Source organism: Cucurbita moschata, unplaced genomic scaffold, assembly GCF_002738365.1.
Source record: "Cucurbita moschata cultivar Rifu unplaced genomic scaffold, Cmos_1.0 Cmo_Scf00003, whole genome shotgun sequence".
Classification (NCBI taxonomy): Eukaryota; Viridiplantae; Streptophyta; class Magnoliopsida; order Cucurbitales; family Cucurbitaceae; genus Cucurbita; species Cucurbita moschata.
In genome coordinates, this window is record NW_019268519.1 from 4,094,683 (window position 1) to 4,119,927 (window position 25,245).

A 25,245-nucleotide genomic window follows, 5' to 3' on the forward strand; every position below is an offset into this window, starting at 1 on the left:
TTTTTTTTTTTTTTTGTAAAAAAGGAGATATTTGGATAGAAGACAATTGGGTTTCATGGGCCTAATTATTGGGCTTAATAGAAAAATTATATTAAAAATAAATAGACGAAATATATAATATATATTGTCTATTATCCATTTTATAGTTAGTGACTATGGTCTCTATCAGACCCATGAAAAAAAAAGACCGCTCGATGGCCGGGTCGAAAATGATTCTTATCTAATTCATGATCTTTTACCGACAAAAAAAGATTATTCGAGTTTTTTTTTTCCTGAGTTCAGTAATATTTGAGCACGAGGATTTGAATTTTTTGTTTCTTGACTTTTCGGTTAGTGGTGTTCATATGACTTGATATCCCGACCAATTCGAACTACCCAACCTAAACCATAAAGGTTGGGTTAGATTAATTTTTTTTTTTCGGTTTGAGTTAGGTTAAATTTATGAAAAATAAAAAATTTTGTTCGGTCTACGACTCTACCCTAACGTATGTTAGTGATGTGTTGTTACTTGTAAATGTTTGATATTTGAAATTTTTAATCTTAAATAAAAATATATGATAAAGCTACAAAATGATGAAGGGTCCATTAATAATTAGGGTTAATTATTGGTTGAAAATTAGGAAGGAGAAGATGGTCCATGTATTTAAAGAGAGATTATAAAAGAGTAGCTTTTTTCTCTAGAAATTGTAAAACTAACCTATTTTACAGATTTATAGGTGGGCCCATTTCTACTAATTCTCGTTTTTGCCCCTACCCATTCTATATATTCCATTTATTTTTTATTATTTTAGTTTTATTATTATTATTAATTAATTAATTAATTAATTAATGAACAATGTGGGCTAAGCTTAGAGTGGGGATAGAAAGGATAATAGATTAAAGAAATTGGAGATATTGTTCACCATCATTGCTTATCATCAAATTCTCGAGTTTCGAATTCATTATCAACGTCCATCCACAACTTAAAATATGTTGTTCGGGAGCTCGGGAGCTGAAATGCCCCATGTTCAAGTCTCGAATTAGGGTTTTGAATCTAAATTCAACATTGGATTGTTTCAGCATCTCGTGTGACGTGACCATGTTAGTTATACTGTTTGAATGTTTTTCAAAGTCAGTCATATTTTGTCTTTATTCACATGTTTTTTTTTTTTTTTTTCTAATTCTTCGGAAATCAACATCACCCCACATAAGAACTTCAAAATTGAACTTGTTTAGCTCAGGGGCAATTCTATGTTGGGTGGCTTCTTAAAATTTTGTAAAAGAACATGTGAGTAAAAGACAAAGTATGTTAAAATGACTCGTGTTGGTTTGTGGGGATAGTTTTTACTCTTGTAAGCAATTCAAGATAAGTAGCTAACATGGTCGTGTCACACGAGATGCACGAGAATATCGAGACCATCAAATACCAAATCTAAATTACATATCACGAACGTCCTAATGTCATATCATGATCACGGAAATCAACGTGAGAGTATGCATAAAATGTCAGTGGTAAGTGGGCCTTAATAATTTTATAATAATAACTGTGGCAAATTATAAGAAGCACTTACCATCCCTCAAAGGTACCATTTGAGGCATGGAAGTAAATATATTTTGATATGTTTATTAAATTAATGCTCATAACATTATAATATAAGCATCACATGTGTAGCACTTTTGAAATAATAATTAAACGTGGAAACGAGAGATCTAATGCGGGTATGGTCAAAGGATTGAATCGTGATACCAAATTTTGTGATTTAGATTTAATTAAACGCTCATTACGCTAATCATTTCAGTTCGTTTCAAAATATATGAAAAGAAAATTTTATACAAGAATTTAATTTTATCGAAATTTACTTATTCAAAGTATATGTCATGATCGATGATATATATTTTATGTTAGTTTAGTTAGGTTCGGTTAGCTACTGAAAAAGTGCTTCCTACTTATTAATTACATTATTGACCTAATTTCGGTTTTAATTAACGTCCCTATTTAAAGCTTGATTTGGCAAGAGAGTAAGTGGAGCAGATATGAGAGCCAATTTGAACATAACTCAACTAGTTAAAGCATATATGCTAGACTAAAATGTCGTTAATGTGATGTCCCACCTTGGTTGGGGAGGAGAACAAAACATCATTAAGGGTGTGGAAACCTTCCCCTAGTAGATGCGTTTTAAAGCCTTGAGGGAAAGCCCAAAGAGAACAATATTTGCTAGCGGTGGATCTGGGGCGTTACAAAATGGTATCAGAGCTAGACACCAGACGATGTGCCAACATTCTCGCTGTTTCCCGAAGGGGGGTAGACACGAGGCGTTGTGCCAGTAAAAACGCTGGGCCTCGAAGGTAGTGGATTTGGTGGCGGTCGCACATCGATTGGAGAAAGGAACGAGTGTCAGCGAGGACGTTGGGCCTCGAAGGGGTGGAAACTTTTCCCTAGCTCGCTTTTCCCGAAGGGGGGTAGACACGAGACGTTGTACCAGTAAGGACGCTAGACACCGAAGGGGTGGAAACCTTCCCCTAGCAGACGCCATTTTAAAGCCTTGAGAGGAAGCCCGAAAGGGAAAGGCAGGACTGAAAATCTTCGTCTCACCGGTTCAAATCTGCTATTGACAATAAGGATAATGTGCAGGAAATGAAATGGCCGGTATCACTTAGTTGGTAAAGCAGAGAACTGAAACTCTTCGTTTCACCGGTTTGCTATGAAAATAAATAAAGATAATGTGTCGGAAAAGAAATGGCCAATATCGCTCCGTTGATAGAGCAGAGGATTAAAAATCTTCGTGTTACCAGTTCAAATCTGCTATTGAAAATACGTCTAATGTGCCGGAAACGAAATGGCCGATAGGCGTTATATGCCAGTAAGGACGCTGGACCTCGAAGGGGTGATAACCTTCCCCTAGCAGACACATTTTAAAGCCTTGAGAGGAAGCCCGAAAGGTAAAACTCCAAGAGGACAATATCTACTAGCGGTGAATCTGGGCCGTTACAATTAATCTCAACTAAAAAAATTTGATTTAAAATGTATATTGCAGATATACCCTTATAAAACTATTTATTTGCACTCTCACCACAGTGTGTCAAATAATAAAACATTATTTAAAAAAAAAATAGAATTAATTAGTAGCATATAAATATCCATAGAATCTTGGTACCTATGTGTTAGATCTGTGTATATTTTTTTACCAACTAATATAAATTATTTATCATACCTAACTTCAATCAGTACTTTATATTATTTTAATCATAATTATAATATTTTTAAGCTTATAATAAGCTTTAAGATAAAGTTAATGATATTGCAAATGGCCGAAAGAAAGGTGGACCCCACATAGAGTTATGATTTTAGTTAAAATTGGGTTTGCATTATTCTAATAATTAACATCTTCATATGCTTAACACTTTTTTTTTTTTTATTATTATTATTATTTTAGTTTAAATGGTTACCATGTGCACGAAATAGTAAAATATAGTGACATTTATTATTAATTTTTTTCTTATAATACAATTATATATATTTACTTTTATTATTTATTCTCGAACCGCTCTTTAAAATTTTATTATTTTATTATTTAATTAGGATTATTTAGGTTAAAAATTTTACGGCCCGAACAATTAGGTTGAGTTTAAAATATGTCTCAGCTCGACCCGATCTGATTCACAAACACCTCTACTATTCTCATATTGACGGGTTTTTTTTTTTAATTTCTAATGGAAGAAAAAGAAATTAACACATTTTGGTCCCCTTATTATTTTAATACAACTATTTAATTTTTATAATTAAAAATAATTACCAAAAGAAAGTAACCTTCCTTAATATGTAATAAATTTTAAATTTTAAAACACTTTAATTAAAATTCCTGGAAAATAAATTATCTTCAACAAATTATTTAATTTGCAAATTAATTCCATAACTAAATTCATACAAATTTAAATTATCAAAACCGAAAACAATCTCGACCCAAATAGATTCTAGTCATAACATAAATATTTAATTTTTACGATGAAGAAGAGATTCAAATCTCGAAACTTGACAAGAAATTCGACGAGATTGAGGAAGAACTAGAAACTAGTTCTAAGAAACGGTAAGAATTTCGAGATTTCTTGACGTGGGCGATCGTTTATTTACAGAAATTTTGATACGGTTGAAACTAAAACACGTTATGGAAATTCAGGTAATTCAGTTGGTAAGAAAGAAGAAATAAAGCATAAGAAGAAGAATGGCAGCACTCCATGGAAACAGAAGCAAAAGCAAAAGAAACCCAACACCCCATGGAAATCCCACAGCCGTCTGGTTATGGCTGTAGTAACTGTTTCCACCGCCGCCTCCGAGGGACAGCCAGTGAACGACAACGACCAAAAGCAGGGGCGAGACGATGACGAGCCTCTGTAACACCTCGGAGGCCGAGGCGATGGCGGCGTCGTAAATGGCATAGGCTAAGAATCCGGAGATTATAAGAGCTATGGTTGCAAGAAGCCATTGGTCTGAGAAGGTTGTTGATCTGGTATATGCAGCCATTAGAGAAGGAAGAAGAGGAAAAGGAGTGTGAAGAAATATAAAATGAGTTTGCTAGTTTCGGCTTATATTGTGGACTTTACCCATACTAATTGGCTCACCCACTGCACCTCCCTATCTCTTTCTCTCTATCTCTTTCTTTCTCTCTCTAGATTTTGACTCGAGAAAACCGCTCGAATTGAAGTATTTCAGATTTGTATCGGGTAGTTATTAAAGGGTAAGTGAGTATCGACCTTTGTGATAATTAATTAGAGTTGAAATGAAATGGGAATCACGGAAAAAGACGTAACTGATGAATGAATGATTCAATCTTCTCCGACTCGAATGGGTGAGACAATTTTTTTGAAGGGATTCTCGTTTTTCTATATGAAGTGGATGTGCTTCAAAGGGGATCTATTTGGAACACGAAACACAAAAACAATTACATTATGACAATCTTGTTGAATAATTTTTCTTAAATTTTGAATCGAATGTCACTCAAGGCGTTTTATGTTAGAACGTTAAAGTAGAAATAACTTTGAAGCTAAGGACACAAAGAGTGTTTGGATTAGAATGGTGTCTTGAAAGGGAATGAAAATGGCTAAGGAAGAAATCAAAATGAGAACAAATTGACATTTAAATACTTTGGCTTATCATTATTATCAGATATTGTCTACTTTAGCCCATTACATATTACTACAAATATGGTCTACTTTGACCCATTACGTATCACTTACCATTGTGTACTTTAGCCCATTACATATTACTACTGTTAAATATTGTCTACTTTAACCCAATAAGTATCACTACTGTCAGATATTGTCTACTTTAGCCCATTACGTATCACTACTATTAGATAGTCTACTTTGGCCTATCACTACGATAAAATATGTCAAATACTTTGACCCATTACATATCATTGCCAACCTCACACTTTTCAAAACACATTTACTAGAGAGAGATTTTAATGAGATTTTAACATCATTAAAAAGAATGATTCATTTCTACTAAGGTAGGATCTCACAAAACATCTCTTCCTAACAAACACATTTTAAAATCATGAAACTAACAGCAATACGTAATAAATCAAAACAAACAATATCATATAATAGTAAGATTAGGCTTAGAATCAATTCCAACCATCTATCAGGGTTTATCGATAATATCACTTGATTTTAAATGAAACCTTCTTAAACAATTTCAAAGACTAAAAGTTTAAACGAAAAATCTAAAACGCTTACACCCCATCAACATCAGAGCTATCCGAGAAAGAAAAAGTTGGTCGAGTAAAAAAAAAAAACGCTTACACAAGTGCTTGTGACCAAAGTAAATCACTATCTGCATCAAAGTTGGTGGGTATCAATTTATTCCTTAAACTTGAACCCAAGACTTGTGAGATATATACCTTAAAGGCAATGCTCATCACTTTGCAACCCACCAAAGCATTCAATGAAACAAGAAGAAATCACAGTTCATTATCAGATAGAACTCAGAATATGATAGACACTGCCATAGAATTGGTTATGATATAAATATATCAAGGTTATCTGTCATTCTACATTTCCACATTACAACAATGAGATAAGTTGATGAACAGTCCAACAATTAAATCAGTAGTAGCATACAACATAATTTTATATTTGATCTCTTGGAAGAAAGAATTATCTCTTCAGGCGACTTCTTCGGACGATGCAGAAGAATGCTTTTCGAGAATGTTGGGGAACTTTTTCGGTAGACTAAACACAGGCGCATCTGCTGCGAAACCTTGAAACGCCATGCCTAACGAGTATCCTAACGCTCGAGCTACCGGTACTGCTACTGCATTTCCTACTTGTATGTACCTGTTACATGACCAGATCAGTTTTGGGGATCAAGTGGCTGGAGTGTTCATATGAATATGTTCGAGCACGATCGGATAGAGTTATGAAGTTCATCGAATATACCTTTCTTTCACTGGCCCGTGGAGCTTGTAATAATCTGGAAAGCCTTGAAGTCTTGCGTTTTCACGAATCGTCAAAACTCTATCTTGCTCCGGATGTGTAATTGCCTATTATTATCAGTGGATGTCGAGAAAATGAGTCGTTAAAGGTTCGTCCCGAACGCTATTGCAAAGCACCTTAAGCTTTAAAAAGTACTAAAAGGGCACAAAAGTAGAGTTGTAACCTGGTTGTGAGGCTCTGCTCGAGTAACGACTGTTGGCACCGTCTCGTCCCACCATAAACGAGCAAATGGCCTTTATCATTTCATAAAGATAGGAAATATGAGTAACGAGATAGGACGTTAGAACGAATAAAGAGAGAAGGAAGGAACCGTCGTTGCTTACTTCGATGATGATCCATTTACGAAACTCATGGCGTAATCAGGAACCTGCAATTACAATGACGAAAGTTACAATCCGACACAAGAACTCGTAAAATTGTTTAAACTAAAGAATGAAACCTTCAGGTTTTTACAGTTAATCTGGGATACACAAACATCTTACCAAAGGCTTTCCAGATTCCAAATATACTCTCTTAATGTCAGGATCCCATTCAACTTTATTATCGGGACGAACACGAACGCCAGGTAAATCTCTAAAGTTTGCTCCCTATAAAAGATGTAGGAGATTAAGGAATGAAGGATGAATAAATAATACTCTCCAGCATCTCAAACACGTTAATATTCTAGAACACCTTTCTCTTCGGGATCTGACAAACACGTTGATAGTCATCCGTATTTAGTTCGAGTGGCCGATGATCATATAGTTCGTGCATTGCTGGCTTTAACTTTTTAGAAGAATCAAATCTTTCTGTAAATAACAATGGCAGAACCATATTCAAACAAAGAAATTCGACGTCGTAGTGCAAATCCTATTACAGATTATAAGGATCCCACAGTAGCTGACCTTCCCTAGGCGATCTAATTAGACACTGAAACTCGGTCTTAGGAGGTTGGTCATAAGGCATTTCGTCCCGACGTTCAGAATTTGCAATCTGCATATGATTAAGCAAACGAAAAAAATAAAAATGTATGGAAAAATTTAAGAACTGAACCAATAAGTTAAGATATGTAGAACATACAGCAGGAAGATCAGAAATTGCATCTTCCAAAAGAAGCTTCTGTTCCAGCTGAATGTCAGTATGTCGTTCATCATAAGCAACGACATTCATCTGCATCGTTATCATACGATCTCGTTAGATAAAATAACAATGAACCCATAATGGCTCGATAAGATTCCGTACCTCAAATTCAGTCGGAATTACACCCCTCACTACAACATCGTGACTTGGAAGAGGATACTGTGGAAGTTTCTGAAAAAGGGAAATGAATGTTATTACGAGTCCATAGGTCCCGAGTAGTAAAATTAAAAATGCTTATGAATGAAGTGACCTCAGTTGGTTGGGCGCCCCACATAAACATACGCATACGAAATTGTGGAAGTCCATATGCACCTGCTGCCATCATTCCCATACGAACTTGATAATTCATTGATATTAAACGACCAAGCGCATACCGTCCCAAAAATCCATTGGCAAACTTAACGATATCGACTACGTTCTCCATCAAAACGTATTTAGGCCTAAGATACTCTACTAAGTCCATATAGACAACAAGCTGTTTGTTTTTTTCATCTTCCAGTGGATTTTCTGTGTTCCTGAAGCGATTGAAGCCACTAATGCCTTGGCAGGGAGGCCCTCCACATATAACATCAACATCACCCTATCAACTCAAAAGTTCTGGTAAGAATAATATTTAAAAACCAAGTACTGCAAAGTTCAATAAAATAATTAAACTTACAGGCAAAGGTAAACTCTTTGAATTGTAACCACTTGTCACGAAATCTTTCAACTTTTCCTTGCAGTTGCTGTTAAATAGGACATAACAATCAAGTCAGTTAAATTCTGAATCGTGCACACATATAGATCATACAACTATACTAGGCACGACAACTTCAATAGAATATGGACCTCAACCCCTCGATTGGCTCCCACGTGTCTTCATCAGGGCCATAACCCTTCCAACGGACCTACATTCGAATAACATGCGTATTAATATTTCAAATAGGCATGTGATGGGGATGCTAGAAAAAAATTGTAATGGTCCAAGTCCACCACTAGCAAATATTATCCCCTTAGGGTTTTTCTTTTCGAGTTTTCCCTCAAGGTTTTTAAACGCGTCTACTAGAAAGAGGTTTCTACACCCTTATAAAGTATGCTTTGTTCCCCTCTCCAACCACACCACCTCGTGTCACATTGCCCAATGTTTGGCTTTGATACCATTGGTAACAGCCCAAGCCCACCACTAGCAGATATTGTCTTCTTTGGGCTTTCCCTCGAGGTTTTTAAAAATGCGTCTACTAGGAAGAGGTTTCCACATTCTTATGAAGTATGCTTCATTCCCTTCTCCAACCAATATGGGATCTCACAAAAATTAAGTCGTATGAAGTATGCTTCATTCCCTTCTCCAACCAATATGGGATCTCACAAAAATTAAGTCGTCAAAGTTCAGGATGGATTGACTCTAATATTTTCATGTTTTAAAATCTCCTTCATCCATGTTTCCAATAGCATCTTATTTAGGCTAGACAAAAAAATTCCCAACTCTTACGCAATTATTCTTGTGACGAAATATATTGATCTAAATTATCCAAGATCCTATGTTTTCTACATTACCGCATTCTCTTAATGGAAAATAGATATCATACGTACATGATAAAAGTCATATCTACATCGAACTGATTTAGCCAAATGATAATTAAGATTCAAGCATTCAAATACCTTAAGAAACAATCCACGCTTTTTAGTTTCGTTGGGATCGCCATAGCATATTGCAAGTACTTTTTCTACTTCAAACACTTCTCCATCATCTTCACTCTTTTCATCTTCCTCTTCTTCTTCTTCCTCTTCTTCATCATCATTAGCAAAAAGATCAATGTACTTCTGTTGTGGCTCTTTACTTTTTACCAAAGAAAAATATTTGCAAAGCACTTCCCATTCTTTCAACAATGATAAAAAATCCTCTGCCATTTCATTTCTCACCTGCAATGTAGAAGAAACTAAGAAAAAAAGAAGCATAATATAGTAGAATATCAAGTCGAATTCAATCGTAGAGGTATACCTCTGTCTCGGGGTGATTGAACTTTACACTTTCACAAGCATATTGATTTATATCAACTGCCCATTTCTACCAAAAAAGAAAGAACAAGGTAAAAAGAACTATAAAATAAATGTCTTTTGATTAGTTGTTTTAAGAATTTATAGCAACGTACCGTGACTAGGTTCACCCCGGACAAATTGGCCCCTAAGCACAATCCAGTCGACATAGCCCCACATCCTGAATACAAATCGAGGAGTGTAACGTCAGGCTTACAACGTTGCTGTGCTTGAGTGACATCCCCAATTTCCGAGTTCACTTCACAAGCTCCATTGGTATCAACCTCGGAAGAAATTGTCGATGATGTGTCACTGCCAATCCTTTTCTCACCTACAAGTTAAAATATACACAAAAACTATAAATTCTCAAGACTTCAGTTGCAATTGACGGAACATGTTTCCATAAATTAATCCTTTTACAAAATTACTTGCTGGCAGTTTAACGAACGTAGAATATGGTAGCAAGTATAACATGTCACAGTGGAAGTCACACACTGGAAGACGCTTTTTCTTCTTATCCGTGGCCATCTGAAAAGAAAAACAAAATTAGCCTCACGTTGTAAGAAAATTCTAAAACATCGACTGGCGTAAAAAATTCAAATCCGTACAGTTAGAGGTATTCTAGCTATATTTAGCTTCCTAACGAGACAATCCAATGGATTATCGTCTCGAACTTCTGAAAAGAAAACACGCTTGTCATTGATGAGATGAGCATGGTCTTTCACAACCTACAATGTATCAAACAAAATCCAATATTAGTGAGTCATCATACTAAACAAATCTGAGTAAAATGTAATGAAACTGCATCATGTTCATCTTACAGTATCTTTAGCTCTATAATACCATTGTGCAGTGAAATATAGTTGTCCATCAACAGCCTCGAACATTTCAACAATTCTGCATATATAATCGTCCTCCCCATCCTCAGCCTAGACAAAATTTTCGATGAACAATTATAATAAGAATCTATGCCTAGAATTTATTAAAACAAAATCCAATAAACTTGACTGTTAATCATACCTTCACATGGGCATCATCAAAGAGATTATAAACGATATTGTCGACTTCAGCCACTGAATAATGATGCAGAGCCTGGACTGCGTCGACAGAGTCGTCCCTATAAAATATCAAAACATAAAGGTAAGGAGAAGGAAAAATAAAACTGGCTAATCTATAGAAAGCATCAAGTCTACGCAAGAAAAACACGCTCTTCAATAAAAAATACGCACTGCCATCCTTCTGACATTTCTTTTTTAGATTATTCTTAATTCATCGAGCTATAATTAAACGCCCTTGGTGCGCAAATGGCTTGTAACAAATAACGTCAATGAATGATGAAAAAATGTTGTTCCATCCCCTTTTGAGATATTTGATGTAGAGAAATAGAAAAATTATTAGAGATGTGGAGAGCTCTTGGAAGGAAGTTTCTACCTTGGCTAGGTTTACTGCCTTCTTCGGGTCTCAATCACAAAGAATTGCAGTAATTATCGTGTCTCTCGTTCTTACAAGTCAGACCATTTTGCAGTCTTGTTTTATTGCTTGCTTCCTCTACCTTGAACTTTTCTTCATTGAATTGCCCTCATGTATTTTTTTCATTTCTTTTCATAAAACTAGTTTTTAATTAAAAAATAAAATAAATAGAAATGACAAGAACCTATATAATTGAATCTTGCATGTCGATATGTATTCTACAAGCATATAGTTATTAGCAAGAGTCGGATAGTCCATAAATTAGACAACCTTACTCGAATAGGATCTGTTCTATAGGCTGTGCAACCGTGTGCTTGAGTTCTAAAGATAGTCCATAAATTAGTGACATTACCTCGAATTTTTTGCCCCAGCTACTTTCTTCTTCTGGAAAAATAGATAGAGAAAAAACGATGAGAGTAGATATGAGCTAGAAACTAAACTCGTTCGGAATGAGACATCACTGTGAAAATCATGAAAGCAAACTACCAAATCACACTACAAAGACTAAGTTCAGTCCATAAATTTGTTTGGTTCTGAACTGTTTTCTGCTTTGTAAATCATAATGCCAAACAAATTTCTGCCCAAATTTGTTTAAACAAAACATTTAATACTCACTTGAAGCTTCAATCGTAACCCTAACTACTATATCCCCAAGAACAAATACTCACCTCACTTCAACTCCATCCAATAATCAAGATATGGATTCACTTCCCTCACTATTTTTTTATAGCTAAAGACCTTTGTTAAGAACAAACAACCACAGATTCTTGAAATTCAGCAACATGCAGCAGGAAAAAACTTCTAATACTCAATCTAAGCGCTTCCTCTCACAAAATACCTAAATCAAAGAAGATCGAACACAACAACCACAGCTTGTTGAAATTCAGCAACATGCAGCAGGACAAGACTTCTAATACTCAATCTAAGCGCTTCCTCTCTCACAAAATACCTAAAGCAAAGAAGATCGAACACAACAACCACAGCTTGTTGAAATTCAGTAACATGCAGCAGGACAAGACTTCTAATACTCAATCTAAGCGCTTCCTCTCACAAAATACCTAAAGCAAATAAGATCGAACACAACAACAACAGCTTATTGAAATTCAGCAACATGCAGCAGGACAAGACTTCTAATACTCAATCTAAGCGCTTCCTCTCACAAAACACCCAAATCAAAGAAGATCGAACACAATTACACCAAAACTCCATACAACATTATCTCATTTCCACATCAAGTAAGATTTCAAGGAATAAATTTCAATTACCTTTCCCTGATACCGCAAAGGCCACCGCTCCCTGGCTTCATTATCCGGAATGTGAGGCTTCACAAACCTAGCCCCAGTCTCCTTCTCGTCGTCGTCAAGCTCTGCCTTCACCTTCCTGGTCTGAGTCTGAGTCTGAGTCTGAGCCGCCATTTTAGGGGAGAGAGAAATGGGACTCGAACCATCTCCATTGAGCTCGGCTTTGAGCTTCTTGTTAGGGGAAGAAACATCAGTGTCGGGCTTAACGGAGGTGGGAGTGGCGGACTTGGAGCGGCGCTTGGCGGGCATTGTCGGAGAGGATAAGAATAATCAGACAGGGAACGGCGGGAAAGGGAGAAAAAGGGCGGAGGAGAGAGATCAAAAATGGAGTAGAGAACAATTGAGAGAAGAAAGCCCCTTTTTATAGTGTCGGGGAAAGGGAAGAGGAAAAGGGGGCAAGATTTCGAAGTTGGGCGGGAAGTGGAATTTTTTTGGATTTGATTAAAATGTGTCAGAAATGGGTTATGGGCCGAGTGAACCGTTGAGTCGGGTCGGGTTTTGGATCCGACCCTGTGTCAGTAATGTGACGTATATGTGTCTTCTTATTTTTAAGTGTGGTCGGTACCCTTGCAAGGATACACTTTGACATAAAGTTATCTAAAATGTTTTTTTTTTAATCATATATATATAGTATATAATTTTAAATAATAATTTGTGTGTGAAGGGTAATTTGGGAATTTCACTTGTGGTTGTGTTTCAAACCATTATTAGTAGTTGGATATCTTTTAATCATCTTGTTTTTAAAAGACACATCTGGATAGTTAAACGAGATGGTCGGTTATAAAAGTTACATAATTAAATAAGTTTTGAAAATTATTAATAATATAATTTTAAAAAAAGAAATATAATAAAAGCCGGTAGATTTTGGGTACATAACTTTTTTGGACCAATCCAAAGTCAGGTTGGTTGAGTCAGTGATTTCAGCCATAGAATTCAAAATCCTATCAAATCCTCTATTCTTTCAGTAGACCAATGGTAGTCTTTCTATGATGAGTTGAAACTCTATTTTTTAGATTTGTCAGACTGACTCAGTAAATGTCTGACTCCTAAGCCCAATTGAATTTTTAATTTTAAAAGCTGTAAGTCTATTTTTAGATTTGTCAGTCTGACTCAACTAAATAAATGTCTGGCTCTTATCTATTTTTCAGTGGAGTTAAGTTGTAGTATTTTTAGGATGAGTTGAAACGCTACTTTTAATTTGTCAAATTGAGTCGTAAATATCTAACTCCTAAGCCCAGTTGAAATTCTATTATTAAATTTGTCAGACTGACTCAACTAAATAAAAGTCTGACTTTTATGCCCAATTGAATTCTTAATTTTAAAAGTTGTAATTGACTTTTAGATTTGTCAGACTGACTCAACTAAATAAACGGAAACCAATAGAATTTGTAACCTTAAAAGTTGTAATTTTACTTTTAGATTTATCAGACTGACTCAACTAAATAACAGTCTGATTCTTATGCTCAATTGAATTTTTAATTTTAAAAGCTGTAACTAACTTTTAGATTTGTCAGACTCAATTAAATAAACGTCTGACTCGTGAGCTCAATTGAATTTTTTTATTTTTTTAAAATTTAGTCGGACAAAACTCAACTTTTATGATCTGAGTTCTCAGAGTTGTCAGAGTTAGTTAGGTTATTGAATCAAAAGAATAATTTAGCCTTTTAACCAATAAGAAGTTTATAAATTTCCGGATTGGTTGATTGGTTTGTGGAATTTCCACGTAATTTTATTTATTTTTTAATTTCATTACAAATTTTTTTTTTTAATTTTTTTCACTCAGAAACAAAAATCCACGTGGTAGAGTAACCTCGTCATCGGACAGAGCAATAATCCTCTGCTGCATCATCCACCGTCCATCACCATCGTCATCTCCACCCCATCATCCAACGGCTATCGTTCCCCAGTTCCGCCATACCATCCCTAAATGACAACCGTTCACTGGCCCGCACTTCGATGATTCTTAAAAAAGTCGTCCACCAATTTGAATCTTCACTTTCATCCATCGATAATTTCTTTAATCCGTAAACCAATGCATTTTTTTCTTTCTGGAAAGAGCTTGATTGCGACGTTTTTGACAATCTGATCCATTCCTTCCACTGAGATAGATCCGTAGCGACTATTTGAAGACGAATTTCAATCCCGCAGAAACGCATTTTTGGAGAAGAAGCTCGTTTCTGTTCTGGTTTTGTGAGATTTTGTTATAGTTTTGCGAAATGAGTTCGTCTAAGACAGTGAGGAAACTCCAAGTGGAGTCTCCAGTGCCTGCGGATATAGTCATTGCCAATTCTGTGGCGCCGCTGCACATCGATGATATTGCTAAAGATCTCAACCTTAGCCCCACTCATTATGATCTTTATGGCAAATACAAGGCCAAGGTGATTCTGATTTGAGTGATTCTATGTTCTAGTTTGTTTTGATTGCCTGATTAGGAAAATGGTCGTAAAATTGTGTTGTCTTTGATGTTTGTTTAGGAAATAAAGTTGAATTGAATTGTAAGCTGTTTGGAGGGCTAAATCTGAGGGTGTAGTTATGTGTGGATTCAATTGTGTTGGTGTTTGGTTTGCAGGTATTGTTGTCTGTTCTTGATGAGCTTGAAGGATCTAAGGATGGATATTATGTGGTGGTTGGGGGGATTACTCCTACTCCTCTTGGGGAAGGCAAATCCACCACTACTGTTGGTCTCTGTCAAGCTCTTGGTGCTTTTCTTGACAAAAAGGTAATTTTCTTTCTCTTTTTAGATTGAGTTGTATGATAGCATGTTTGATTTCAATTTCAAGTAGTTTTTGTTGGTGCACCTCGACACTGCTCGATAACCATTTGGTTTTTAAAAATTAGCCTACAAATACTACTTCTACCGATGAATTTAGGTGTTTTTGTAACGTTCTAAATCCACTGCTGGCTGATATTGTCCTCTTTGGCTCATTATATATCGCCGTTAGCCTCACGGTTTTAAAATACATCTATTAGAGAGAGGTTTCCATGCCCTTATAAGTAGTGTTTCGTTCTCCTCTCCAACCAATGTGAGATTTCACACATTCTTTATAAGAGTGTGGAAATCTCTCCCTAACGAATGCGTTTTAAAACCTTGAGGGAAAGCTCGGAAGGAAAAGCCAAAAAAGGACATTAATTACTAGTGGTGAGCTTGGACTGTTACAGTTTTCTTATCTACTTTCTACTTTCTGCCTGTGTTCTAAAAAACAAAGCCAAGTTTTAAAGGAAAGGAAATTCAGAAAGCTTGTCTTTGTTTTTGGAATTTAATTAAAAATATGAAACCAAACCATTGTAAAGATGAGAAAACAAGAACAATTTCAGAACTTAAAGTAAAAACTTAAATGGTTATCAAATATGACCGTAGTTGTTAATTTCTAAGATTACAGTTCAAATTCTGCAACACAAGGAGATGAAACATTCTATTTACTGTTGAGATTTGAACTTATCACCCAATGGGGTTGTTTGGGTAAAAAGATCCTAAACTAATAATTGTATCAATTTAAACTCCGAACTTTCATGATGGTATTAGACAAATTTTGCTTAAATAATGTTCGTCTGCACATGTGCAAACTTATAATTGTTTAGGTTGATTTCAGGTGGTCACCTGCCTTCGCCAGCCATCACAGGGACCAACATTTGGAATAAAAGGTGGTGCAGCTGGAGGGGGTTACAGTCAAGTGATTCCGATGGACGAATTTAATCTCCACCTAACAGGAGATATTCATGCTATAACAGCTGCAAACAATCTTTTAGCTGCTGCTATTGATACCAGGATTTTCCATGAGTCAACACAGTCAGATAAGGCTCTTTTTAATCGCCTTTGCCCGCCGAACAAAGAAGGTAAGCGAAGCTTTAGTGATATCATGTTCAGACGTTTGAAGAAACTCAACATTGCCAAGACAAAACCAGAAGATCTGACTCCCGAAGAAGTTACGAAGTTTGCCAGGCTCGATATTGATCCAGATTCTATTACCTGGAGAAGAGTAATGGACGTAAATGATCGGTTCTTAAGGAAAATTTCTATTGGTCAGGGTCCTGATGAGAAAGGGATGGTGAGAGAAACCGGGTTCGATATTTCGGTTGCCAGTGAAATAATGGCAGTTTTGGCCCTTACGACATCACTGGCTGATATGAGAGAGAGGTTAGGGAAAATGGTAGTAGGAAACAGCAAGGCTGGTGACCCTGTAACTGCTGATGATCTCGGTGTCGGTGGCGCTTTGACCGTGCTCATGAAGGATGCTATTAACCCGACACTAATGCAGACTCTTGAGGGAACTCCTGTTCTTGTTCATGCTGGTCCTTTTGCTAATATTGCTCACGGTAATTCCTCTATAGTGGCTGATAAGATAGCTCTGAAGTTGGTAGGACCAGGGGGGTTTGTAGTCACAGAAGCAGGTTTTGGGGCCGATATTGGTGCCGAGAAATTTATGAACATCAAATGTCGCTATAGCGGTTTAACTCCACAATGTGCTGTAATTGTGGCGACGATAAGAGCGTTAAAAATGCATGGGGGCGGGCCACAAGTTGTTGCAGGGAGGCCTCTTGACCATGCCTATTTAAATGAAAATGTGAGTCTTGTAGAAGCTGGCTGTGTTAATTTGGCCAGGCATATTGCAAACACCAAGGCTTATGGTGTGAATGTAGTTGTTGCTGTGAACAAGTTTGCCACAGATACTGAAGCAGAGATGAATGCAGTCAAAAGCGCTGCTTTAGCTGCCGGGGCGTACGATGCTGTTATTTGTTCTCATCACGCTCACGGTGGAAAAGGAGCGGTAAGCCACTCGATCCCGATAATTAATAAGCTTTTATACAACCAACCCTGTAAAATGCAGAAGAAGTGATGTTGTCTTTGATGACAAATTATCATGTTCTTTTGATTGGGTAGTAGACTTTATCATGTTCTTTTGATTGGGTAGTAGACTTTATCATGTTCTTCATTCCTTAGGTCGACCTCGGAATTGCAGTTCAAAAAGCGTGTGAGAACGTAACAAAGCCATTGAATTTCTTATATCCGCTCGATGTTAGTATTAAAGACAAAATAGAAGCTATAGCCAAGTCCTATGGAGCCAGTGGGGTGGAATACTCAGAACAGGTGAGCTTTTGTTGCTATTGCTATATATTGTTCGCATGCTATCGGCTAAGAATTCGTTTGATTTGCATACCATATTTTGAATGATTGATGCAACGATATCATAGATTCTTGTTTCTTTGACTGAAATAATCCATCTAAGAACAGTAAGACAATGAACAGTAAATGGACTCCCAAATCTTAAGACAACATGTACAATTGAAGATACAAAGTTTGAGCTTCCTTGATAAAAAGAAACTAAACCCAAGTTCATCCATGTCAGTTCAGTTCAGTTCAGTTCAGTTCAACAAAATAAGGACGATCTTCAACCGTGTTGAATCGATCTTTCACTACGGGAAGCATCGGATCCTGTAGTTATTGATTTACCTTTATGTTTTCTGGTATGAATCTCTTTGCCCGCGAATCCTGCTAGTTCTTGGGCCGTCCAACCCCTATCAAAACTCCAATCAACAACTGAGGGCGACTCAAGAGGCGCTGCTAGAGGAGCCAGAGGGCCAAGCGGCTAAATTTCTCCAAAAATCCTATTATTCCTCTTGGGGAAAGACTTTGATCCTAGTTGTAAGGCTCGGATATGGTGCCATCATTACTGAAAAAACTTAAAAAACTTAAAAAACTTAAAAAACTGAACATTAAATTAGTTAAAACGCCGATCTCCTAGCATTTCCTTCTGCAGTGTTGAGAATACAATTGGTTGATGTGAAAGAGTTTATGTCTGTATAGAAACACTGATAAGAAACTGAAAAATGTTTACTGTTTGAATCAACAGGCGGAGAAACAGATTGAGATGTACAGTAGGCAAGGATTTTCAAATCTACCAATCTGCATGGCAAAAACACAATACTCCTTCTCACACGATGCTGCAGCAAAGGGAGCGCCGAGCGGATTCAAGTTGCCGATAAGGGACGTGAGGGCTAGCATTGGTGCCGGCTTCATTTACCCTTTGGTGGGAACCATGAGTACAATGCCAGGGCTCCCTACAAGACCTTGCTTTTACGACATCGATCTCGACACCGCTACCGGGAAGGTCATCGGTCTTTCTTGAACGAGCCTTCCTCCCAAGCAGTTGCCTCGCCATCTTTCTGGTAAAAGTTCTTGTCCAAGTACATGTTTTTTTTGTTTAGTTTTCTCAACTGTTGTTATTCCGGTCTATCCTGTAATGCAACTTTTGCTGAACTTTGAACAGTCTGAAGTTATATGTCCTAAATAAAGTGGAAGGAGGGAAATAATGTGTGTGTGTTGTAGGGTGTATTTCCCTTCCTTTGTTTAGAATATATCTATTTTGATGGAGAATAATAGAAAGAGCCATTTTCAAATTGGTGGTAGATCCTTCCTTTTAGACCTTATGCCTTTATACACTACATATTCTTTTTTGACCTGTAACACTTTTGTCTAATATAAACTATCATGCCCAACTTAAGATAATTAAAATCAAAGTTACATACGGAATAATATCAAAGTTACATACGGAATAATAAAGTTCGGGAAAGTTACTTTTTTGGTCAAGGTTCGATTTATCCCTCATGTTTGAAAACATACCTTGGTCCTTAGTTTAAAACCATACATTCTAAACCATACATTTGTAGTCCATGAATGTTGAGAAGTAGGGTTGTATCGGGTTGTAATATATTAGCTTAAGATCAAAAGAATCCATTGTTGTCAGAACTTCACAATTTGATATAACCACTTGTGTCATTTCTCTTAGCTTAGTCCAAAGCTCTAGCTAATCAGGAGCTTGGTACACTAGGGTGGTCACGATATGATTCTCTTAATAATTACTAGATACTTCTAAAATAGAGCTGGAAAAAAATCCAAAATTACTATCAACCATACAAGAATGACTAGTTTATTAGCCTTAATTCCCATGCTTAAATTATTCCCTATCAAACTGAACGTGGGATCAAAATCCTGACTCGAAAGGACGACCACCGAGATAAACAAACTAAACAAAAAAAAAAGGGCATAGGAGCTCGCCCAACTCAAGGGTCTCCCTGAAAATAGTGAAAGTAGAAACACCAAATTCTTACGTCATCAAAGGCCACTTAATTTTCTTTCTTGAAAAAAAGAAAGAAAAAAAAAGGGGTATGAATTTTGGCAATTCTATTGGCAACCTTTTTTCTGTTATTATACTCAATAAATTCTCCATTTGAAGACAAAGGAATGGAAGCAGCAGTTTACAATCGTGTTCTGCTAAATCCTCCATTTCATTGCTCATATGAAACATTCATATTCAAAATGAACATTACAACACAGTACCTACTACATGCTACAGAAACGTTCGTATGAACGGCAACTTAATTGACAATAATACACATAAAATCAATAATCCAAACCAGACAAAAAAAATGCTTACTGAAAAACAAATAAAATTAAGAGGCTATAACCATTATCTCTGTTAATTAACTACACTGCTGCTAATAAGTCGTGAATAATTTTAAAAAGCGCTCTTGTGACGCGACGAAGATAAAGTGGCACGGCCTCACATCTTGTCTCATCATAGGGCAGTGTTGGGATTGTTTCCAGCAAGAATTAGTGAGATCTCGAGCCCTCGACTGAAAGCCTGGTTGAACATAAGACGAGTTTGGAATGTCGATACAAATGGAAACCACGAAAGAAGTGCAATGGGGATAAAGACAAGCATCCCCATCCCGGCATCATACAGACGAGCGATTGAGCGGATGGATTTCCAGAGTCCCAGTCTCTTTATCACAGGTTTCCAAGCTGCTGCAATCTGAAACAGGAAATGTTCTTATGTCAGGATAGAGTGCTAAATTTTACAAAACTAGGGAAAAGTCATTATCTTTTAATTCCTCCTATCAACCAGAGTGTACGTACAAGTATATTTTCAAAAAGAAGAAAGAAGAAAAAAAGAAAAAAAGAAAAAAAGAAAAAAGAGGTGTTGCAAGTCTAAATTAGATAATGTTGCAAGTCTAATATATTTTTAGAAAATAACATATCCCTTTTTACAAGAGAGAAAGGCTAACTAAATCATAATGATAATCTAAATACTCTAGATACTCCATACCAGTAATCTAAATAAATCCCTAGATATTAGTTAACCAACCATATAAATTAGAGCGGTTCCCTTATTTAATAGAATTCCATAAATATCCTTCAATGTATATATATGTGTGTGCGCGCGCGCGCAGTAAAACGATAGGACAACTAGACTCGGGAACTTACAGAAAGAATGCCCCATCCTGTAGGTACAAATGCCAAGATGCAAGCGAATACATCAGGCAGTGTCAAGTCTGTAATAGCGACCGCAACGGCCAGGCCAGCCAACGTCAAAAGGAAAGATAGACCTTGGATAAAACGCAACAAAAGCTGGAAATTGACAGTCATCTTCTGGCTAAAGGTAAAAACCTGCAGAACAGAGAGACGTGGAGTTCTAATGACTATCATGCATATTGGAAAACACAAAGGAAACCAGTCGAGTTGATAGCACAAACCTTGAAAAGAACTATAAGCCCAGCTAACACAATCCAGGAGAACCCATATACCTAAAGAGTTGCACATTTTGGAGATTACAACAAGTTAATAACAAAGAAAAGATGGCCTTTAAACTACTTGATGACTACAAAATATAATAACATCAAACTGCTGCTCATAATTTTTTTTAACTTTGGCATCCAATATTGGTAAGAATAGATAAGAAAGTGGAAAAATGTATTTCATAGAGAGACCATACCGACAATGATGTGTTTGATCCTTGCACATTGAGCTTGTAAACAATGCCATATTGAAAAATAAAAAATCTTAGATTCAGAATAGTCTCCGCTATCCGCCCTTCAAGAGTTTTTATATGTGCCTGCAGATTGTAAAAGCACTTTACATTTTGACCAGAAAAGAATGACCCAGTCCAGCATAGGTTTACCAAAATGTACTTATCTGGTTCATTGAATAGCCTTTATACAGGAAACATTTCATGGTAACTAACAACATAATCTATCAACACATGAGGTAACATAAATCCATATCGGTAATTCTGTTTTGCCCCTACCATAACATTGTTGCATTGAGAGGGAACTGATATTATTATTAAGTACAGACCTAACGAGCATTGCATTAAAGTTCATATAAAAAAAAAAAAAGAAAAAGAAATAATAAATAAGTACATAGAAAATTGAATTACCAGTTCTGAGTCCCACCATGCTTCCCAGCTTTCTTCACCCTTAACACCAATTCCACCACGGTAAAAAAGCCAATTGGTCCATTCTCTGAAGTCCTCCACGGTCCTAAACGGAAACATAGGTAATTAGATTAAGATTATTTTTATCTGGAAGATTCAGAAGCTGTCATCTCCTTTACACGCTAATAAGAAAAGACCTTCAAGGTGCCAAATTAAGGAAGAAACCGACGGAATGGTGAATATGACTTACTTCTGCCATTCAAACCCCGATGGATTGAACAAATAGGGAGCAAAAAGCCACGATATTGCCATGAACCAACTGCTAAGAGTGACAAGGATGTATGCTAACGAACCACCTGAACTATATCCGTAGGCCATGTATACAACCAACAGGAGCACAACTTCCAATCTGAAAATACAATAATGTAGATAAATTAATTATACTAAAACGATATTAGACACCATAGATTTGAACTTAGATTCAATTTGGTTGGGTTATGAAAGTTCAATTAGTCTCTATAGTTTGGTCAGATCACACAGATTCACTTTCTATATGAATACGTGCCATATTTTCTGTGTGAAACGAGCTGGTACTATCTAATTCGTCAAACTGTGGTCACAAATTATAGTCTAGTAGATTACAAGACAGCTCCTATAGGATAATTGTCGCACGTTACAACATTTGAAAACTAGTATAATACTCAATCTCCTCAATAAACTATCATGATGTAGACCCCAGTATCTCAACATATTTGGGTTTATAGCTGGTTGCAATGACAACTTAAATAACTTAAAATAAGTTTTTTTAGATTTTAATTTTGATCTTGTCAAGTAAAGGATGGTGCCAATAGCACTACCCATAAGCTTAAGACAGAGTAATTTACACAAACAGCAGAGTTCAAATACTACATTAGAAAATTTTCATGTGAGAAGAGAAAGAATGACACAAACCCTTTAACAAAATGGCTGCGAGAGTACAGTCTGTAATTTTCTGAGAATTTGATATGGCGAACCACAAAGCCCCTTCCAGTTGCATGATACTGTATAGAAGTAGAGTTCTTGAGATACTATATGGCAATCTTGGAGATTGACAAAGGAGCAGCAAAAATAGCAGAACAAACCTTTGCACCACCATGAAGAATTGTTCGGCCAAAATAGTGAGTTTTTGTGCCAAGAGAGAATGTGAAGTAGACAGAACAAAGCTGAAGCTGCATGGTTATAAAGCTGACAACAGCCTGCAACCGTAATTCAGAATAATATCTGAGAGAAAATAAAAGACTGCTAAAAAAGAAGATAACTAATTAATGGTCTCGTTGACAAGAGGACCGCTTGCACTTGCTCTAGCATACGACAAACAAGGGTGCTTCATTGGGCCAAAAAGCACTTACTGTTATAGTTGAAGCTAATCTTCAGATTAGAGAGAGAGAAATGACAATGATATCATCATGTTAATGTTCAGATTATCCAAGACCAGTCAATTTTTTTTTTCTTCCTACAAAAGTGTACATATTTCAGAACAGCATTTACCCTGAAGAAACCTTGCTCCAAAATAAATCCCAAGATCATCGGCACTGCAGTGAAGATACCAATTTGGATAAGGAACTGTGTATTCAAAGCAGCTGACAATGCAGTATTATCTGTAATATTGGCTCTATCTTCAATGCCCTCGCCAACTCCAGACAGTGCCTGAAACACAGCCGCACATCTTTTCAGTATATTATTTTCTGAAAAAGAGGAAATATTTCCATACAAACATGTAAACTAGTCGTAGTTAGGGGTACAAGTTGAAACCCAAAAACCGAAAAGACCAAATCCAATTTTCAAAACAGTGGTTCCAGAATCAATTTTGACCAAAAGACAATCCAATCTGACCCACGCCCCTAGTCAGAGTTAAGTCCAGCATCACATTCGTAAACAAGCATAAGAAAAGAGTACATCAGATCTAAAAACAAATGAAAAATAAGCAATTAAAGAAAATTAACCCGGTAAACATTGAAGCCTACTACTTGACCAACTCCACTGGAATTCACCTTAACTGTATCAATCGAGTAGTTTTAGTGCCTCTGGGATTTATCAAGCAAACTTAAAACTTTTGATTATAGGGGCATAGAACTACTTCCAAACAATCCTCGTGAAGCTTATGACCACATTATCAAGAAAATTTTAAATTTACATCCCACTACAAAGCAGAGAACTTCTAAAGAAGAGAACATCTTCTATACCTCATATGTAGAAATATAGTAATTCCATACAATAAAACTTACCAAATATGCTTTTCCATAGAGAAAAATGTACACAGTCAACACCGTTAACTGCAAAAGATCATAAAGAAATAAAACGGATCAGATTTCTTATAAATTATGATGACAGAATTCTGAGACTTAACTTATATTACTCGTTAACATACAATTTTTTCAATAAATAGTAAGAGGTCCTCAATAATAATTTATTTTGTTGCATTGTCTTGCAACATACTTCACTTCGATGCAAATGTTTCTAATTTACAAGAAAGGAGCATCAATACTTTTCCTAAGATGAGTAAACATATATCACAGGGACTGCCTCGAAACTAATATGGATTAGAAGCGGCTGGTATCCAAACTTAAAAGTAGGCATAATTGAGATATTTTGTACGTCATGCATGTCATTGTGTAAAGGTACTCAAGTTTAAAAATAAAAACAAAAAAAAGAAAAAAGACAAGATTAAAACACGTAATAAAGCATTAGCTTTTCAGAAAAGGCACGCAGTAAAGATTAGAGCCTCTTTTTTTTTTTTTCCAGATAAACAAACCATAAATATCCCTACTAATAGTGCGATGAATTCAAACAACTTCTCAATATAGGAATCTACGTGTTGTACTGGCATACCATAGTACAAAAGTAGTAGCCAACAGTCGTAAAATAGAATGACATCATCCGGAAAAAATCAAACAGTTGGCCAAGTCTGTATACATCACGGCTAAGAACTTGTTCTCCATTACCACCAGCAACCTTCCCTTCGAAAAGAGCAATCTGATTAAGACCAACATCTCGTCCTTTACCGACCTGAAACAACTCAAACAGTTTCAATAACTTCACCACTTCAAATGATGCCAGATTAGAAAATTAAACGATGACAAATCTCACCTGAATATACTCATGATGAGTAACGTTTCCTTGTCGCAAAGTTGTATTAAATCCTTCAATACAGAAAGGTATACAGGTGATGAAATCGTATGTCTCATAAAGGGCATTAAAAAATGTACACCAGTAGTCATCAAGAAAATAAATATGCACACAATACTATAACTAATAGTATTTATTTATTCTTTTTCATTAACAAAATTGAATACAACAGGAACGCAGAAGTCAAGGAGTAAAAGAAATGATAACATATGATAAAACTTAATGCAGAAATTGCATTAATCAAAACAGTTCAATTTTTTTTATAAATATAAAACTGAACCTTACATGAAAAATGAAAACATAACACTAGAGTTCCTTTAACAGTATATAAGCCGTTGGTGCTTGTGGAAAGATTTTCTCCAGCTGCGTTTCCTTTATCCAGATAACTTAATCGAAGTAATTTTTTGCATTCTTTTTCAAAAAAAAAAAAAAAAAAAAAAAAAAAAAAAAAAAAAAAAAAAAAAAAAAAAAAAAAAAAAAAAAAAAAAAAA

At 36.0% G+C, this 25,245-nt stretch overlaps 3 protein-coding genes across 3 annotated transcripts in view; 1 reads left to right on the plus strand and 2 right to left on the minus strand.

Moving 5' to 3' along the window:
* Positions 1-5,971: 5,971 nt before the first annotated feature.
* On the minus strand, positions 5,972-12,726 carry LOC111436142 (DNA (cytosine-5)-methyltransferase CMT3-like). Its single transcript, XM_023073842.1, has 21 exons — positions 12,342-12,726; positions 11,429-11,460; positions 10,627-10,723; positions 10,428-10,535; positions 10,215-10,334; positions 10,035-10,134; positions 9,723-9,937; positions 9,572-9,637; positions 9,232-9,492; positions 8,422-8,480; positions 8,252-8,318; positions 7,844-8,173; positions 7,696-7,764; positions 7,534-7,623; positions 7,359-7,446; positions 7,147-7,262; positions 6,957-7,061; positions 6,798-6,841; positions 6,638-6,707; positions 6,418-6,521; positions 5,972-6,315 (listed from the first exon to the last, which is right to left on the minus strand). The coding sequence occupies exons 1-21, from the start codon at positions 12,624-12,626 to the stop codon at positions 6,144-6,146; spliced, it is 2,598 nt and encodes an 865-aa protein (XP_022929610.1). The 5' UTR covers positions 12,627-12,726; the 3' UTR covers positions 5,972-6,143.
* A 1,650-nt stretch (positions 12,727-14,376) lies between these two features.
* On the plus strand, positions 14,377-18,782 carry LOC111436149 (formate--tetrahydrofolate ligase). The gene is made up of 5 exons (XM_023073856.1): positions 14,377-14,755; positions 14,947-15,096; positions 15,968-17,143; positions 17,317-17,463; positions 18,227-18,782. The coding sequence occupies exons 1-5, from the start codon at positions 14,594-14,596 to the stop codon at positions 18,500-18,502; spliced, it is 1,911 nt and encodes a 636-aa protein (XP_022929624.1). The 5' UTR covers positions 14,377-14,593; the 3' UTR covers positions 18,503-18,782.
* Positions 18,783-19,602: 820 nt separating this feature from the next.
* LOC111436119 (callose synthase 9-like) overlaps positions 19,603-25,245 on the minus strand; it is a 44,930-nt gene continuing 39,287 nt past the window's right edge. Inside the window, 12 exon segments of the mRNA XM_023073806.1 lie at positions 19,603-20,188; positions 20,641-20,823; positions 20,910-20,960; positions 21,149-21,268; positions 21,593-21,695; positions 21,840-21,998; positions 22,541-22,629; positions 22,711-22,824; positions 23,117-23,275; positions 23,854-23,901; positions 24,458-24,634; positions 24,716-24,768. Coding sequence (XP_022929574.1) covers positions 19,952-20,188; positions 20,641-20,823; positions 20,910-20,960; positions 21,149-21,268; positions 21,593-21,695; positions 21,840-21,998; positions 22,541-22,629; positions 22,711-22,824; positions 23,117-23,275; positions 23,854-23,901; positions 24,458-24,634; positions 24,716-24,768 — 1,493 coding nt within the window. The 3' untranslated portion in view covers positions 19,603-19,951.

Excerpts from the sequence above, each read along its gene's own strand:
- LOC111436142 (XM_023073842.1), bottom strand. The coding sequence starts at position 12,626 with ATGCCCGCCAAGCGCCGCTCCAAGTCCGCCACTCCCACCTCCGTTAAG. Across the intron at positions 10,335-10,427 it reads ATTATAGAGCTAAAGATACT|GTTGTGAAAGACCATGCTCA; the intron begins GTAAGATGAACA and ends GATACATTGTAG. Across the intron at positions 9,938-10,034 it reads GTTCGTTAAACTGCCAGCAA|GTGAGAAAAGGATTGGCAGT; the intron begins GTAATTTTGTAA and ends TTTAACTTGTAG.
- LOC111436149 (XM_023073856.1), top strand. The coding sequence starts at position 14,594 with ATGAGTTCGTCTAAGACAGTGAGGAAACTCCAAGTGGAGTCTCCAGTG. Across the intron at positions 17,144-17,316 it reads CTCACGGTGGAAAAGGAGCG|GTCGACCTCGGAATTGCAGT; the intron begins GTAAGCCACTCG and ends TTCATTCCTTAG. Across the intron at positions 17,464-18,226 it reads GGGTGGAATACTCAGAACAG|GCGGAGAAACAGATTGAGAT; the intron begins GTGAGCTTTTGT and ends TTGAATCAACAG.